Source organism: Schistocerca nitens, chromosome 1 (genome assembly GCF_023898315.1).
Source record: "Schistocerca nitens isolate TAMUIC-IGC-003100 chromosome 1, iqSchNite1.1, whole genome shotgun sequence".
Lineage (NCBI taxonomy): Eukaryota > Metazoa > Arthropoda > Insecta > Orthoptera > Acrididae > Schistocerca > Schistocerca nitens.
Genome location: NC_064614.1, coordinates 1,059,673,971 through 1,059,689,709, shown reverse-complemented (window position 1 = coordinate 1,059,689,709; position 15,739 = coordinate 1,059,673,971). Strand labels below are relative to the sequence as shown.

The 15,739-nt window shown below is 45.7% G+C and overlaps 1 protein-coding gene across 2 annotated transcripts in view; it reads left to right on the top strand.

Annotated features, from left to right (window-relative positions):
* LOC126197697 (inter-alpha-trypsin inhibitor heavy chain H4-like) overlaps positions 1-15,739 on the top strand; it is a 189,209-nt gene that overhangs the window by 76,989 nt on the left and 96,481 nt on the right. For both annotated transcript variants that reach the window (XM_049934659.1, XM_049934657.1), the window contains exons 7-9: positions 6,290-6,493; positions 11,974-12,121; positions 14,138-14,529. In XM_049934659.1, the coding sequence (XP_049790616.1) occupies positions 6,290-6,493; positions 11,974-12,121; positions 14,138-14,529 (744 nt within the window). The remainder of the gene's footprint in view (positions 1-6,289; positions 6,494-11,973; positions 12,122-14,137; positions 14,530-15,739) is intronic.

Below are 15,739 nucleotides of genomic sequence, written 5' to 3'. Positions count from 1 at the left end.
ATACATTTTAACGAACTTGAAATTGAAATTCAACACGATCATTTGAGAGAACTTGGTGCATCGTCGTTCTGCGGTCTTTGAGCCTTGAAACAGGCTTATGCCAAGAACCTAAAATTTAACTGTTATAATTTAATATTTTAACAAGTTGCAATATAAGCCACATCTCTCATATTATACTTATCCGTAATCCGCCTATCTGAAGTTCATCGCCCTGCAAATTTACCTTCTTATCTTAGGACAGGATCGTTCTCGATAGAGCGTTCTCTATTTGACGCATTTGTAGAACCTCGAGAAGCTTTCAGAAAAGTAGGCCTGGGAAAGTGTCCGTAACGACTAGAAACAAGTACCGAACCATGTTCGGTATAAAGAAAATTTGTCATCGAGCCATTGTGGGCGCTAATGTACTTAGGCTATGCTTGCCGTAAAAGCGCCACATTCTGAACCACTGCATAAGAATCTGCCTTCCCTACAGCGTTACGGAACATATAATGTTTATTTACAGCAATGACTGTCAATTAGAACTCATGGAAATACCTTTTCTGCCTCGCAGGTTTGCAAAAAAAAAAAAAAAAAAAAAAAAAAAAGTGCAAGGTACAATATACTGCGCCTACCGTAAGAAAGTAGACTTCACAATGATAAAAGAATATTACTCGCTACCAAACCGCACTGTGAAACAACAATTTAGTGATCAGCAGTATAAAAATTCACACCGAGAATCAGATACGACGAAAGCAAAACGCAAGGCGTAGGGGTCCGTATTTCCTCTGGAGAGAAACGAAATCTTAAATCAGCAAATAAATCACTGAATTCATTGTTTATTGCAATCGATTCAGATTTACGCTTAAATAAAAACTCTTTTAGGCGTCAGACTTCAAGATAAATGTACAGTGGAATTTGTCCTTACTTTATTTCACAGTGAAAAATTTCACTTTGTAGTGCACTGTTTTTCCTTCAACTCCATTAACACTGATGATCCAAATTCCCGGGAGAGGTTTACCGTCGCATCTTTTTTGTCATACATTTTCTGTGAACCGAATTCCGAGCTACGTCGATGTTCCAGATCATTCTCGGAATACAGCACAGTGCTTCCACATGGCAGCCTTGCAGTCGAAGTCCGACTTCTTGCCTTCCCCCGTACATCAAGACTGCTCCTCTTACATAATCCCTTGACATTTCTCTGAATGTTGTTCTTTGTTACTTGGCAAGTACAAAAAGAAAGTAGTTGGCGCGTGCTCTTCTGCGTTATGTCGTCTGTTTCTTCTTCTTTCTGGGCGTTTGTACCGCACTGTAGGGGGTCCACGTTTCTGGTTCCCTGTCTCCAGGTCGCATCATCTCGTGCTTGATCAGAGTGGGCACTCGCTTTCTTGAGGACTCCATCGAGAGTATTTAGCCAACATTGCCTCGGTCCCTTAACACATCTTTTAGCATTGATTTTCACTGAGAACCCCCGTGTTACTATTGTTTCTTGATCTGATCGAAGTAAGTGTCTATACAATTGTAGACGTTTTTTCTCCATTTTATCAACGAAATGTGCCACTCGGTATTGCCTACAAATTTCGTCATGGATTACGTAATCACAAAGTGTCAGGCCTGATGTCCACAGAACCATTTTGGTTTCAATTACAGCAAGTCGTTGCTCTTGTTCTTAAGTTGCAGGCCAAGATTCGCCACCGTAGGAATGTTTTTGACTTGCGTCGATTCGGATGTTTCTTAGCGATCAAAAATCACACCATTCACTGTACGTCATTTAAATAATGCATTTCTAAGATGATTTGTGACTTCGGGAACGAGTGAGTTACCGTCAGCGATTTTTGACACAAGATACTTGAAGATGTGTGTCATTGGCTGATTTGTACCGTCGCTCTAGATGGTGTTATTATTTGCACATGCTGACCAGTATTCGATCTTCATTACATTGAGGCTTATTCCAGACTATTCAGGGCGGTTATTCTATACTTGGAGCTTTTTTTGAAACTTGCTCGAGACTTCAGCGGCAGTAGAACATCATCAGCATACAGCAGCGCTCAGGAAGCTGATATCTGAACATATCTGGCGACCGTCTCCGTTAATTATAAAGAAGTGAAGATGGAAAAGAGCAGATCCATGATAGACAAATAAGAAAACTGCATAAAGTACTCGACTTTTACTTTTACGGTAGAGTACCAGGACGCATTCAAAAAAATATTCAGATGTGTGTGAAATGTTATGGGACTTAACTGCTAAGGTCATCAATCCCTAAACTTACACACTACTTAACGTAAATCATCCTAATGACAAACACACACACCCATGCCCGAGGGAGGACTCGAACCTCCGCCGGGACCAGCCGCACAGACCATGACTGCAGCGCCTCGGACCGCTCGGCTAATCCCGCGCGACAGGACGCATCCAATTTGATCTTCAGGTACTTGTACTCTCGGAGGGAAAACTTTCGAGGGTACTGGTTTGGTTCCTGTGTACCAAGGTGCACAGCTTTTATAAATATAAATTTGAACAACCAGTTACATGAAGCTTCCTGGCAGGCACAGTCTGTGAGCCGGACCGAGACTCGAACTCAGAAGTTTTACCATTCATGGGTTAGTGCTCTACCAACTGAGCTACCAAAGCACGACTCACAGCCCATACTCACAGCTTTACTTTTGCCAATACCTCATTTCCTACCTTAAAAACTTCACAGAAGCTCTCCTTCGGAATTCGAAAGATATGCACTCCTAGAAGGGAGGATACTGCAGAGACATGGGATAGCCACAGGTAGGGGAATGCTTCCAGAACGAGATTTTTAATTTGCAGCAGAGTGTACGCTGATATGAAACTCCGTGGCAGATTAAAACAGTGTGATGGTCCAAGAACCTGAAAGAGTTAAATGTTTGCACCTGTTACTATCCTTCAAAGTAGTCACCAGAGTTTTGTAGAAACCGTTGCCAGCAATGTGGAAGGTGTAGTATACCGTTAGCAGAGCCTGTTCTGTTGATGGTGCGAATGGAGCGGTCTACTGCCTGTCGAATCTCTGGAACAGTTCTGAAGCGAATTCCACGAAGTGGTTCCTTCATCTTCGGAATCAAATCAAAGTCGCAAGGGCCTAAGTCCGGGCAGTAGGATGGATGGTACAGTACTTCCCAGTCCCATCGACTGAACAGAGCAACCACAGCTTGCGCTGTATGCACCCGCGCATTCTCGTGGGTGGGTTGCGCAGAAAGTGTCGCTGCTTCTTTTGCCAAGCTGGTTGCAGGTGATGCTCCGAAAACGAACAGTAACACTGTGGACTGACGGTCTGCCGTGGAGGAACGTAAGGCGTTAGGATAAAATCATTACAGTCGTACACTAGAATGACCATAACTTTAGACCGCTCCATTCGCACCATCAACAGAACAGGCTCTGCTAAAGGTATACTATGCCTTCCACATCGCTGGCAACGGGTTCTACACAATGCTGGTGACGACTTAGAAGGACGCGAACAGGTGCAAACATGTAACTCTTTTGTATCGGTGGTGACGAAAAAGTTGCCACTGTTTATGTTCCAACCCTCGCCCAATTTTCATTCGGAAAATGACACGGCTGTGGAGTCACGGCTGTTGATTATAAACGCATTCTGGTCCTTAGGTGTGTTGGGCAGGTGATTTGAGGGAGCACCGCCTATCCTGAGTTGCCAGGGCATGTAACCTCTTTGATTCGATAACGTCGATATCTTCAGCGGCGGGATCGATGAATATATTCGACAGAGATACAAACTGTATAACATCAAGTAGTACTCGGTCCAAAGTATTATCCAGATTAAGGAAAGCAAAGAAACCTTAAATTTGTAATAACAAAACGTAATTTAGCGCCGTTATCCTGTAAGTTGGTAAGCGTGCCACAGACAGCGTGCAGGATAGCCTGTAGGTGGCAGCACAGTGCCGATGCGCACATACCGTCGCAGTATCAGTATCAAGATGGCCGCCCGACTTGCGACTTGGACTAGGGAAGAACAGCATTCTGTTATTCGGTTTTTGCTTAGTGAAGGTGTGAAACCTATTGAAATTCATCGACGAATGAAGGTTCAGTACGGTGATGCATGTTTGTCACAGCGGCAAGTCTACGAATGGAGTAGGAAGTTCGCAAACGGTGTGACTTCAGTGGATGATGTTCCTCGTCCAGGTCAGTCACAACGAATGGTGACTCCACAGAACATTGCAGCAGCCGAGTAATACTGAATAACATTGCAGCATGTTTACAGATTAGTCATTGGTCAACACACCACATTGTTCATGATGTGCTCCAGTTTCACAAAGTGTCTGCAGGATGGATCCCACGGCAGCTGACTCCTGAAATGAGAGAACGACGTGTTGATGCTTGTGAAGAACTTCTTCGGCGCTTTGAACGAGCAGGTGATGGCTTCCTTGCAAGAATCGTTACTGAAAACGAAACCTGGGTTCACTTCCACCAACCGGAAACGAAGAGAGCGAGCAAGGAATGGCGCCATTTCTCATCACCAAAACCAAAGAAGTTTCGAACAGACCCATCAGCAGGGAAGGTTATGCTGACTCTCTTTTGGGGCGAAGAAGGCGTCATTTAGGAGCGTTACATGCCTAGAGGGACCACTATCACCAGTGCATCATACACAGATCTCCTAAAAAATCATCTGCGTCCTGCAATCAAATCAAAGCGTCATGGATTGCTGTCAGCAGATGGTCTTCTGCAACATGACAATGCAAGGCGCCACACTGCCCGTACAACAGTTGCAACAATCACAGACCTGCATTTTGAGTGTCTTCTTCATCCACCATACTCACCAGACCTTGCCCCAAGTGATTTCCATATGTTTGGACCACTAAAAGACGCAGTGGGAGGAAAGAAGTTCCCTTCTCATGAAGAGAAACGGCACGCAGTGCATGAGTGGTTGTGCGGACTACCAAAAAAATGTTTTTCTAAAGGAATTTATGCACTTTGTAAGCGCTGGAGGACTTTCATTGAGCGTGGGGGAGATTATGTTGAGACGTGATACAGCGTTGTACCACTTCTGCACAATAAATAATATTTAAAAAATATTTAAGGTTACCATTTGACTCTACCCCGTACATTTTCTAAATCAGAAAAACAACGATTTTCATGTAGATGCATGGAGAAACTCATACACCGATTTAAAATTAAGATTACGTGAGCGCAAAGATCCAATATTAGTTCAACTGATACAAATAATCGGACTGCCACGTTTCCAAATAAGACATACGAGGTGTGGCTAGGAAAAAACCGGACTAGTACTGGTGAAACAATAAAACGAATGCAATAAGGCTGAAAGTCGCGTGGCCTGTCACGTGACTCTCGCTCCGCCTACTGCTCGAGTTTCATCTGCCTCCTGCACTCAGTCTGCCCGTGGCGTCTGTTTTAAGTAGTTGACGTTTTGTCTGTGCGTCGGAAAATGTTGAGTGTACAGAAAGAACAGCGTGTTGACATCAAATTTTGTTTCAAACTAGGAAAATCTGCAAGTGAAACGTTTTTAATGTTACAACAAGTGTACGGCGATGATTGTTTATCGCGAACACAAGTGTTTGAGTGGTTTAAACGATTTAAAGATGGCCGCGAAGACACCAGTGATGACACTCGCACTGGCAGACCATTGTCAGCAAAAACTGATGCAAACATTGAAAAAATCGGTAAACTTGTTCGACAAGATCGCCGTTTAACAATCAGAGCAGTGTCTGAGTTAACAGGAGTTGACAAGGAAAGTGTCGAACAAGTTTACCGATTTTTTCAACGTTTGCATCAGTTTTTGCTGACAATGGTCTGCCAGTGCGAGTGTCATCACTGGTGTCTTCGCGGCCATCTTTAAATCGTTTAAACCACTCAAACACTTGTGTTCGCGATAAACAATCATCGCCGTACACTTGTTGCAACATTACAAACGTTTCACTTGCAGATTTTCCTAGTTTGAAACAAAATTTGATGTTAACTCGCTGTTCTTTCTGTACACTCAACATTTTCCGACGCACAGACAAAACGTCAACTACTTAAAACAGACGCCACGGGCAGACTGAGTGCAGGAGGCAGATGAAACTCGAGCAGTAGGCGGAGCGAGAGTCACGTGACAGGCCACGCGACTTTCAGCCTTATTGCACTCGTTTTATTGTTTCACCAGTACTAGTCCGGTTTTTTTCTAGCCACACCTCGTAAGATGATCTCTCTGTAGCAGTGGTTCCTCTGCTATTACTGTAACATCAAGTTAAAATAGAGATATGTAGACGCAAAATACGTTACCATTGTCCTGTTGTTTTCCGCTTGCTTCTTCCTTTAGTAGTGGTGTCCCCGTGTGCAGGTGAGCGAGGACGGCTACTTCGTGCACTTCTACGCGCCTCCCGGCCTGCCGCCGCTGCCCAAACACGTCGTCTTCGTGCTGGACGTCAGCGGCTCCATGCACGGCCGCAAGATCGAGCAGCTCAAGACGGCCATGCACACCATCCTGGACGAGCTCAACGCCGGCGACGTCTTTTCCTTGATACCTTTCTCTTCTGAAGTGCAGGTAAGGGTCATTTATGAGTCTCTGACGGTACAAAATACACTCCTGGAAATTGAAATAAGAACACCGTGAATTCATTGTCCCAGGAAGGGGAAACTTTATTGACACATTCCTGGGGTCAGATACATCACATGATCACACTGACAGAACCACAGGCACATAGACACAGGCAACAGAGCATGCACAATGTCGGCACTAGTACAGTGTATATCCACCTTTCGCAGCAATGCAGGCTGCTATTCTCCCATGGAGACGATCGTAGAGATGCTGGATGTAGTCCTGTGGAACGGCTTGCCATGCCATTTCCACCTGGCGCCTCAGTTGGACCAGCGTTCGTGCTGGACGTGCAGACCGCGTGAGACGACGCTTCATCCAGTCCCAAACATGCTCAATGGGGGACAGATCCGGAGATCTTGCTGGCCAGGGTAGTTGACTTACACCTTCTAGAGCACGTTGGGTGGCACGGGATACATGCGGACGTGCGTTGTCCTGTTGGAACAGCAAGTTCCCTTGCCGGTCTAGGAATGGTAGAACGATGAGTTCGATGACGGTTTGGATGTACCGTGCACTATTCAGTGTCCCCTCAACGATCACCAGTGGTGTACGGCCAGTGTAGGAGATCGCTCCCCACACCATGATGCCGGGTGTTGGCCCTGTGTGCCTCGGTCGTATGCAGTCCTGATTGTGGCGCTCACCTGCACGGCGCCAAACACGCATACGACCATCATTGGCACCAAGGCAGAAGCGACTCTCATCGCTGAAGACGACACGTCTCCATTCGTCCCTCCATTCACGCCTGTCGCGACACCACTGGAGGCGGACTGCACGATGTTGGGGCGTGAGCGGAAGACGGCCTAACGGTGTGCGGGACCGTAGCCCAGCTTCATGGAGACGGTTGCGAATAGTCCTCGCCGATACCCCAGGAGCATCAGTGTCCCTAATTTGCTGGGAAGTGGCGGTGCGGTCCCCTACGGCACTGCGTAGGATCCTACGGTCTTGGCGTGCATCCGTGCGTCGCTGCGGTCCGGTCCCAGGTCGACGGGCACGTGCACCTTCCGCCGACCACTGGCGATAACATCGATGTACTGTGGAGACCTCACGCCCCACGTGTTGAGCAATTCGGCGGTACGTCCACCCGGCCTCCCGCATGCCCACTATACGCCCTCGCTCAAAGTCCGTCAACTGCACATACGGTTCACGTCCACGCTGTCGCGGCATGCTACCAGTGTTAAAGACTGCGATGGAGCTCCGTATGCCATGGCAAACTGGCTGACACTGACGGCGGCGGTGCACAGATGCTGCGCAGCTAGCGCCATTCGACGGCCAACACCGCGGTTCCTGGTGTGTCCGCTGTGCCGTGCGTGTGATCATTGCTTGTACAGCCCTCTCGCAGTGTCCGGAGCAAGTATGGTGGGTCTGACACACCGGTGTCAATGTGTTCTTTTTTCCATTTCCAGGAGTGTAGTATTGTCCGTCTATGACGGATGACTGAAATGTTGTTTGAGTATGGTTTTAAATACTGTAACTCAAATCGTTTCAGACGAATGGGGATAAATCATTTTCATAATGGATATCCCCCATTAATGTCAAGGGTCTTGCCGCAGTGGTAACACCGGTTCCCGTCAGATCACCGAAGTTAGGCGATGTCGCGCTTGGAAGGGTGACCGTTCGGTCTGCCGAGCTGTGTTGCCAAGCGCAATGCACTCGGCCCTTGTGAGACCAATTGAGGAGCTATTCGCCTAAGAAGTGGCGTTTCCGGCCACGAAAACTGACAACGGCTGGGAGAGTGGTGTGCTGACCACATGACCCTCCATATCCGCATCCAGTGACGCCTTTGGGCTTAGGATAACACGGCGGCCGATCGGTACTCTTGGGCCTTCAAGGCTTGTTCGGATATAGTTTTATCCCCCATTAATATGTCTTCTAAGCTCTACCATAACCATTCATATTCACATTTCAGGTGGAAGCAAGCAGTACTTAACGCTGCTATTATTGCATTAAGAGCAATAAAACACTGCACAAAAAACCCTTTTTCATGCGTAGCACAACATTTACAAGTGTTGTCATTTACTGCAGTAGTCTATGTAATTTTGTGTGTTTGTGTTGTTCTACTTATGATGGAGACTTATTTTCGGTCCTGAAATGTGCTATGCTATCAATGAAAATACGTACCTGGCACAGTGTTATGTTCTGTAAATAAAAAAGATGACTGCAAGAGAAAAGGTGCATAACAACACACACGTGCAGGTGTCACATAAAATACTAACTGTAGTATCTGCAGCAAGCATGACGCCGACGGGGACTTGGTAACAACTTGGGGACAGAAACCTGTAAGTGGAACGATTTGTCGTGCTAACAGAACTAAGGGAAGCGGAGGATCTGAATATTAATGTAAATAGTAACACTACAACATGGCAATAAAGTCCTGAAACAAGTCGTGCTAAGGTTGAAAAAACCATAACAGGTGCAGTGTTTCAGTATTTAAATTGTAACACAGTTACTCGCTTTCGAAAAATGTTCATTATAATGAATAATACTAGCTTAATTCTACTACTTTGTGTATTAATTGATTTTAGACTTTGTTAATTCTTTTTAGGTCATTTCATTTCGCCATGCACCTCATTTTCATTTTATTACGTTTACTACATACGTCGAGCTCACATAACATATTTCCCTAACAGGTTTCTGTTTTTCAGGCACGAATTTCTTGCCGTAATCAGTCTGCACTTACATCCCTTTTTCATTTGCTATTGTCAGTTATTTTGCTGCCCGGATAGTATTTCTTTTTCTCTTTATTGTCATTTTAATACCTTATACAAGGTAGGCCGGCAGCGGTAAAACTAGGCCGCTCTTCGGCCACAGATATTACAATTAGTACAGAGGAAGACATAGAAAATAAAAACAAAACGATGGACAAAAAACAGTAGACACACAAAGGAAAATACATGGAGCCGTTCACAGGCGTTCCGAAATAAAAAAAAGGTTAGCACAGGTACATGAACATAGATGACAGAAACGACACACGTGAACGATGGAGCACGGATGGTGAAACACTAAGTCACTAACACGATGGCACACAAAAAACCGATGGCGGTATCTCCGGCGCGCGAATGTTGACTGTGTGTGTACGAGTCCGAGGACCTGCAAAAGGGGAAAAGCTGGGTGAGGAGGCAGAGGGGAGGGTGTAGATGCCAGTGGCAGAGGAGCGGGGAGGGGGAGGAAAGAAGGTAGGGAGGTAGTGGAAGACTGGGGAGATAGGAGGGAGGGAGAAAGAGAGAGGGGAGAGAGGGTGCCCTTGCGAAACCACAGGGGGTGGAAGGGGAGGATCAAAGTTGGTAGGAGGGGTAGATGGAGGGGATGAGGGCATCATCAGGGAGGGGGAGTTGGCGGCCCAGATAGTACAAGTCTCTCACAACTTATAGTGTCTCATTTTGTAATCTACTCTTTCAGTGTCACATGACTTCATTATTCTGCTTCTTTTACTTCTGTTGATGTTCATCTTACAACCTTTCTTCAAGGCAATTTACAGAGTGATTATAATTAAAATTAAGTTTTCAAACCTCTGTAGAAATAACACCACTGGTTAGAATGACGTCAAATTACAACGGAATATTATCGGAGAAGGGGAAAAACTTTTGGCAGAAGAAAAATAAATGGCTACAAAATGTAGCAATAGATGGCTCTGTAAGCAGCATAATTTAATAATTGTCGACTACAAATAACAAATGAATCATACAACAATGCATAAGGTGTATTTTTACATTAAACAAACTGTACTTCTCAGTGTGCATGGGTGTACAGGTGTGATACTGTTAGTTATGTAAGCCCATCCAGCACGGCAAGGTCATATCACATCAGATGGGAAAAAATCTATTTTTAACTATCCTGAGGCTAATAACCTCATAATAAGCATCACTCACATCGGTTTTTAATTGACCTGAACCAAAAACCGCATAAGAAGCATAAATCAAAATCAAATACGATTATTAATATCTGTGTGACTGGCGGAAAACATGTTCAATACGCTGTCCACTATTGAAGTCGAGAAACAGCATGTCCAATACTGATCTAAGTGTTTCTGGGGTTACGTTACGAATGTGTTTCGCAATGCATGTCTTCAGTGTAGCTAAGTTTGCAATCGGAACACTGAACACGACATCTTACAGATAGCCCAACAGCCAGAAGTCACACGGATTAAGATCAGGTGATCGGGGCGGCCAGGCTGCAGTGAAAAGGCGGCTGATGATTCTATCATTTCCGAAACGGCGCTTCAGCAGCTGCTTAACTGGATTTTGCAAAGTGCGGAGCTGCTCCATCTTGCATAAAAATGATCCCATCCACACATCCACGCTGTTGGAGAGCTGGAATGATGTGGTTGCGCAAAAGACACTCATAGCGCTTACCAGTGATGGTACAGGTAACAGGACCGGAAGCTCCTGTCTCTTCGAAAAAAATGATGCCGTAAACCCGCACCACACATTGAACTTTTCAGGATGAAGTGGTACTGGTTTATTTGCGTGTGGATTTTCCGATGACCATATTCACCACTTCTGTGTATTGACGTATCCTCTCAGATGGAAGTGGGCTTCGTCTGTTCACAGAATCTTCGACGACCAATCATTTTCCACTTCCATGAGCTAGAAATTCTAAAGCAAAGGTTTCTCTTGCTTGGAGGTCAGCAGGAAGCAACTCGTGCACATGGGTAATTTTGAATGGATATAAAAGATAGATGTTTCGTACGATTTTAAGCATCGTGCTCGCGCTTATGTCCAATGTTCGAGTAATTCTCCGTGCACTACACGTTGCACACCACCACTGGTCTCCTCCAGCATTTCTGTGGCCACTGCCTCCACTGACGTCGAATCAATTCGTTTCGTCCCTCTACCAGGTTGCACGCCGAAAGAACCCGTCTTTTCGAATTTCCGAGTCATTTTCTCCAGACCCACGGCAATAATCGGACCAATGCCTTTTTTTCAAAACCTCCAGTGTCCGGAACTTCTGCAGAGGGACGTGTGCACAGTCAGCATTCTTGTAATACAGATTTACAAGCCGAGCGCGATCCTGCATTGTGATAGTCATGGCGAACGTCGCAGACACGAAAGGAGGAAAAGCCGTGTACCCGGTGTGTTTAAATCAACTGCAGTGGGTCGTGCGCATGACAGGTGTTTTCATTTACCTATTCTGAAACATTGACACATACAGCGCCATCTATTGCTCAATTTTCACACTATTTTTATTCTTTTGCCACACGTTTTCCTCCTTCTCCGATAATATTCCGTTATAATTTGACATCATTCTGACCAGTGGTGTTATTTCTACAGCGTTTTGAAAGTTTAACTTTCATTATAATCACCCTGTATATTCTGTCCTACTGATCATCCATATGCTTTGCTGTGTTCATATGAAGAGTGTTTTCGGCTTCGTGAATCAATTCTGTAGCATGCTGATGGTAGTGAGACTCGCATGGTGATGTTTGGCTGCAGGTGTGGCATCCAGACGTGCCACTCACGTTTGAGTCTGTGTGGGATGGGAACCTCAACCCCGAGTTCAACTCCAGTGCCATCGTCGAAGCCACACCTGAGAACATCGTCAAGGCCAAAGACAGCATTAACTCCTTTGAAGCGAACGGAGGTATGTTGTATTCTCATCCAGGACTTCAAGTATGCAGTAATTAGAATACAAAAAAAATTTGCTATTTCTGTGTTTTCGCTAGGAAATGATTTTTAACGCATATTATTGTACAAAAGAAAGCGTGGTGTGAGAGACAAATTATACAGTTGATCGTACTGCAGACATAACTGGAAATATTTATTAGTGGGACCAGATAAATCCTCTGTGCCGATAAAATGTTAAATCAGTATAACAAAAGGTTCACTAATATATTTTTGACCCACAAGATGGAGGTAAAAGTGTCACGTCTCCTTAGCCACTAGCAAATGCCTTGTAGAAATCCAGTTGCTATCAGGATGACAATCTGATCCGACTAGTAGACTGAAACAGATGCCAGTCAAAGTAAAAAGAAAATAAGTCGTACAAAGGACACCAAACTCTGGGTTTCCACGGGAATAATAAAAATTCATCGATTCAATTAGATCATGCCAAGTCTGATTCTTGTATTAAACTCCATTTCCAGTTAGCCAATACTTCCATTCTGTTGTGATACTTCTACCTACTAAGCATGTGGTCGCTCACTAAGTAAAATTTCCATGTCTGGATAAGGGAAAACAATTTAAAACTTCCGTAGGCTTCTGTACCATCAGAAGAACTTTATCAGTCACTTATTTTCATTCCCGATTATATATACACAACCCTTAAATTGTCATATCAGCCCCTTCACCACCCAGGGGTACCAACTGACCCCTCGACGTCATGAGTTTAATGAGCTCCACAAAAAATAGTCATATATCAAGGCATCTTAGCCAATCAGATGCAAAACCACAACTGAACAGTTTCATTGACCACGTCTTTCTCAATAACACCTTTACAAAGTTTATTTCGTACAAGTGCTGGAATTCACCTTCTATGAAGTGAGAATCAGTCTCCTTTAAGCCAGCATAGTAGGCTCCATCTACAACCCATTCAGGAGGAGTATGGAAAGAATAACTCATCTTCTCCTGGTTGGACCAATCCCCCTTCCCTACACACTACAAATAAGCCCCAGCATCCACAATCCAAAAGGATGTCCCCGTGTGTGGCCGGAGATGATATATTGCCCATCGTCTGGTTTAGTGATGTTCTACCGATAAGCTTTATGTCACAATAGGTTTCCAGTTATGTTCTGTCTTTTAGCGTTGTTCTCCCCAGTCTGAAGACTGCCCTGAAGCCATTCTCCACGCTAGTCTACTCTGTGCAACTCTTTTCTTACCCGCATAACTACTGTATCTTATATCCATTTGAACCCAATTATAGTACTGAAGCGTTGGTTCTAATACTTATCACTCATGGCCTTAGAAGAGTATAACTATAGCCTTGTTAAATAGTTAATCAATTTGAAACTCCCGCCGGCTGGTGTGGCCGTGTGGTTCTAGGCGCTTCAATCTGGAACCGCGTGACCGCTGCGGTCGCAGGTTCGAATCCTGCCTCGGGCATGGATGTGTGTGATGTCCTCAGGTTAGTTAGGTTTAAGTAGTTCTAAGTTGTAGGGGACTGATGACCACAGACGTTAAGTCCCATAGTCCTCAGAGCCATTTGAACCATTTTTTAAACATCCTGGCAGATTAAAACTGTGTGCCGGAGCGAGACTCGAACTCGGGACCTCTGCCTTTCGCAGGCGAGTGCTCTACCCAAGCTGTGGTTAAGCCATGTCTCCGCAAATCCTTTCTTCCAGGAGTTCTAGTTCTGTAAGGTTCGCAGAAGAGCTTCTGTGAAGTTTGGAAGGTAGGAGACGAGGTACTGGCAGAACTGAAGCTGTGAGGACGGGTTGTGAGTCGCGCTTGGGTAGTTCAGATGGTAGAACAGTTGCCCGCGAAAGTAAAGGTCCCGAGTCACGGACAGGTACACAGTTTTAATCTGCCAGGAACTTTCATATCAGCGCACACTCCGCTGCAGAGTGAAAATCTCATTCACTTAATTAATTTTTCAACAAAATGTAGTACAGTGATTTGGAAGCCAAACGCTAACAACTTCACGTATGTTCGCGCTGCGTAGCCACGTACATGTTCAGTGCACTGAAGACGGCACTGCGCGTGTCGGATGCCGGTGTGCACAGTGGGGGAGGGGGCTCGGCGCCGGGGCGACGTCGGCACGCGCCCATGCTGGTGCTGCTGACGGACGGCGAGCCTAACGGCCAGGTCAGCGACACTGACGAGATCGTTCGCCGCATCACCGCGCGCAACGCAGAGTCGGGCGCGGCGATCTTCACGCTGGCCTTCGGCACCGGCGCCGACTACGGCTTCCTGCGACGCCTCGCGCTGCGCAACAGCGGCGTCGGCCGCAGGATATACGAGGCCGCCGACGCCCACCTGCAGCTGCGCAACTTCTACCGCCAGATCGCCTCGCCGCTGCTCGCCGACGTCACGTTCAACTACGACGGCCAGCAGGTAGGTGTGGGCAACGTTCAGTGCAAACCTCTCGCCAACAAAACTTCGTTTAGCGCAGGGCTTCACAGCATACGTGCTCGCGGAGCAAGCTGTGAGCAGCAAGGAGCGAGCACGGAGAAGCGCGAGCACGCTACCCCCACTACCGGACCAGAGCGGAGAGTGGGGCGAGTCACGTGGGGCACACAACAGCTGCCGCCAGTCACTGTAAATCCGCGGCCACCTGCAGGGATATCACTCACGAATTATTACTGCGGCAAATGAAACAAATAAAGGAGAATGTACACGTGCCACATAATTTTATTAGCTTAGTGTATACCTCTGCATCCGTATTAATTTGTGAACTGTTACACAATAAAAGGTGTCACTGAAGTGTGGGATTCTCGGTTATCTTGTACTTTTTGCCCTTTACAATTGCGTCTGCGTTCGGAGTAATTGTTATTGTGCATTGTAGGCGCAGCGTGCAGTTTAAATTTCGATCAGGCAATGCGTTTCTCAGGCGCGTCTTGTTACATTTCATTGCAGAGAACAGTTGTTCACAAACATACGTGAAACCGAACATTGATATTATTTTAGCCGCCAGTTTGTACAAACGAGGAAATCTATCCTGAGGGAAGTGTCTGTAGAATTCCAAATTTTTTTCTTGTTCTGAAATTTGCCTCTGTATTCTCTGTCACACTTCAGGTCAATAATTTCTAGTTCCAGCTCAGGACGAATCTCTTCAATATTCGCTGAATATGGAGAGGAGAACAGATCAAAATCACTGTCTAGTGCTGTCGGATCTTGAAAGCGTTGATCAAATTCTTTCTTAAGGGCAACTAAACTATTTTAATAACGTTCACAGTCTTTGTGAACATCTTGCATGGATGATAATTTAGGAAAATGAGCTAGATTTCCTGTTTCCAGCTGACTCACCCAAAGTGTCAATTTCATTTTAAAAGCTCGTATTCGATCTATTAAATGAGTAATTAGCAGATCTCTACCTTGTAGTAAAATGTTCAAACCATTCAGATGGCTAGTTAAATCTGCTAAGAACGCGAGATCACACTCAAACGTGCGCGCGCATTTCCCCTCCCTCCCCTCCCTCCCTACTCCGCGACCTTGAACCTGCTCGCGAGCATGTGCCTGAGCAGACGCGAGTACTCGCGCTCAAAACCGGCCAGTTGTTAAGCCCTGGTTTAGCGGCTTCCCATACCACGTGCTGCATCTAATG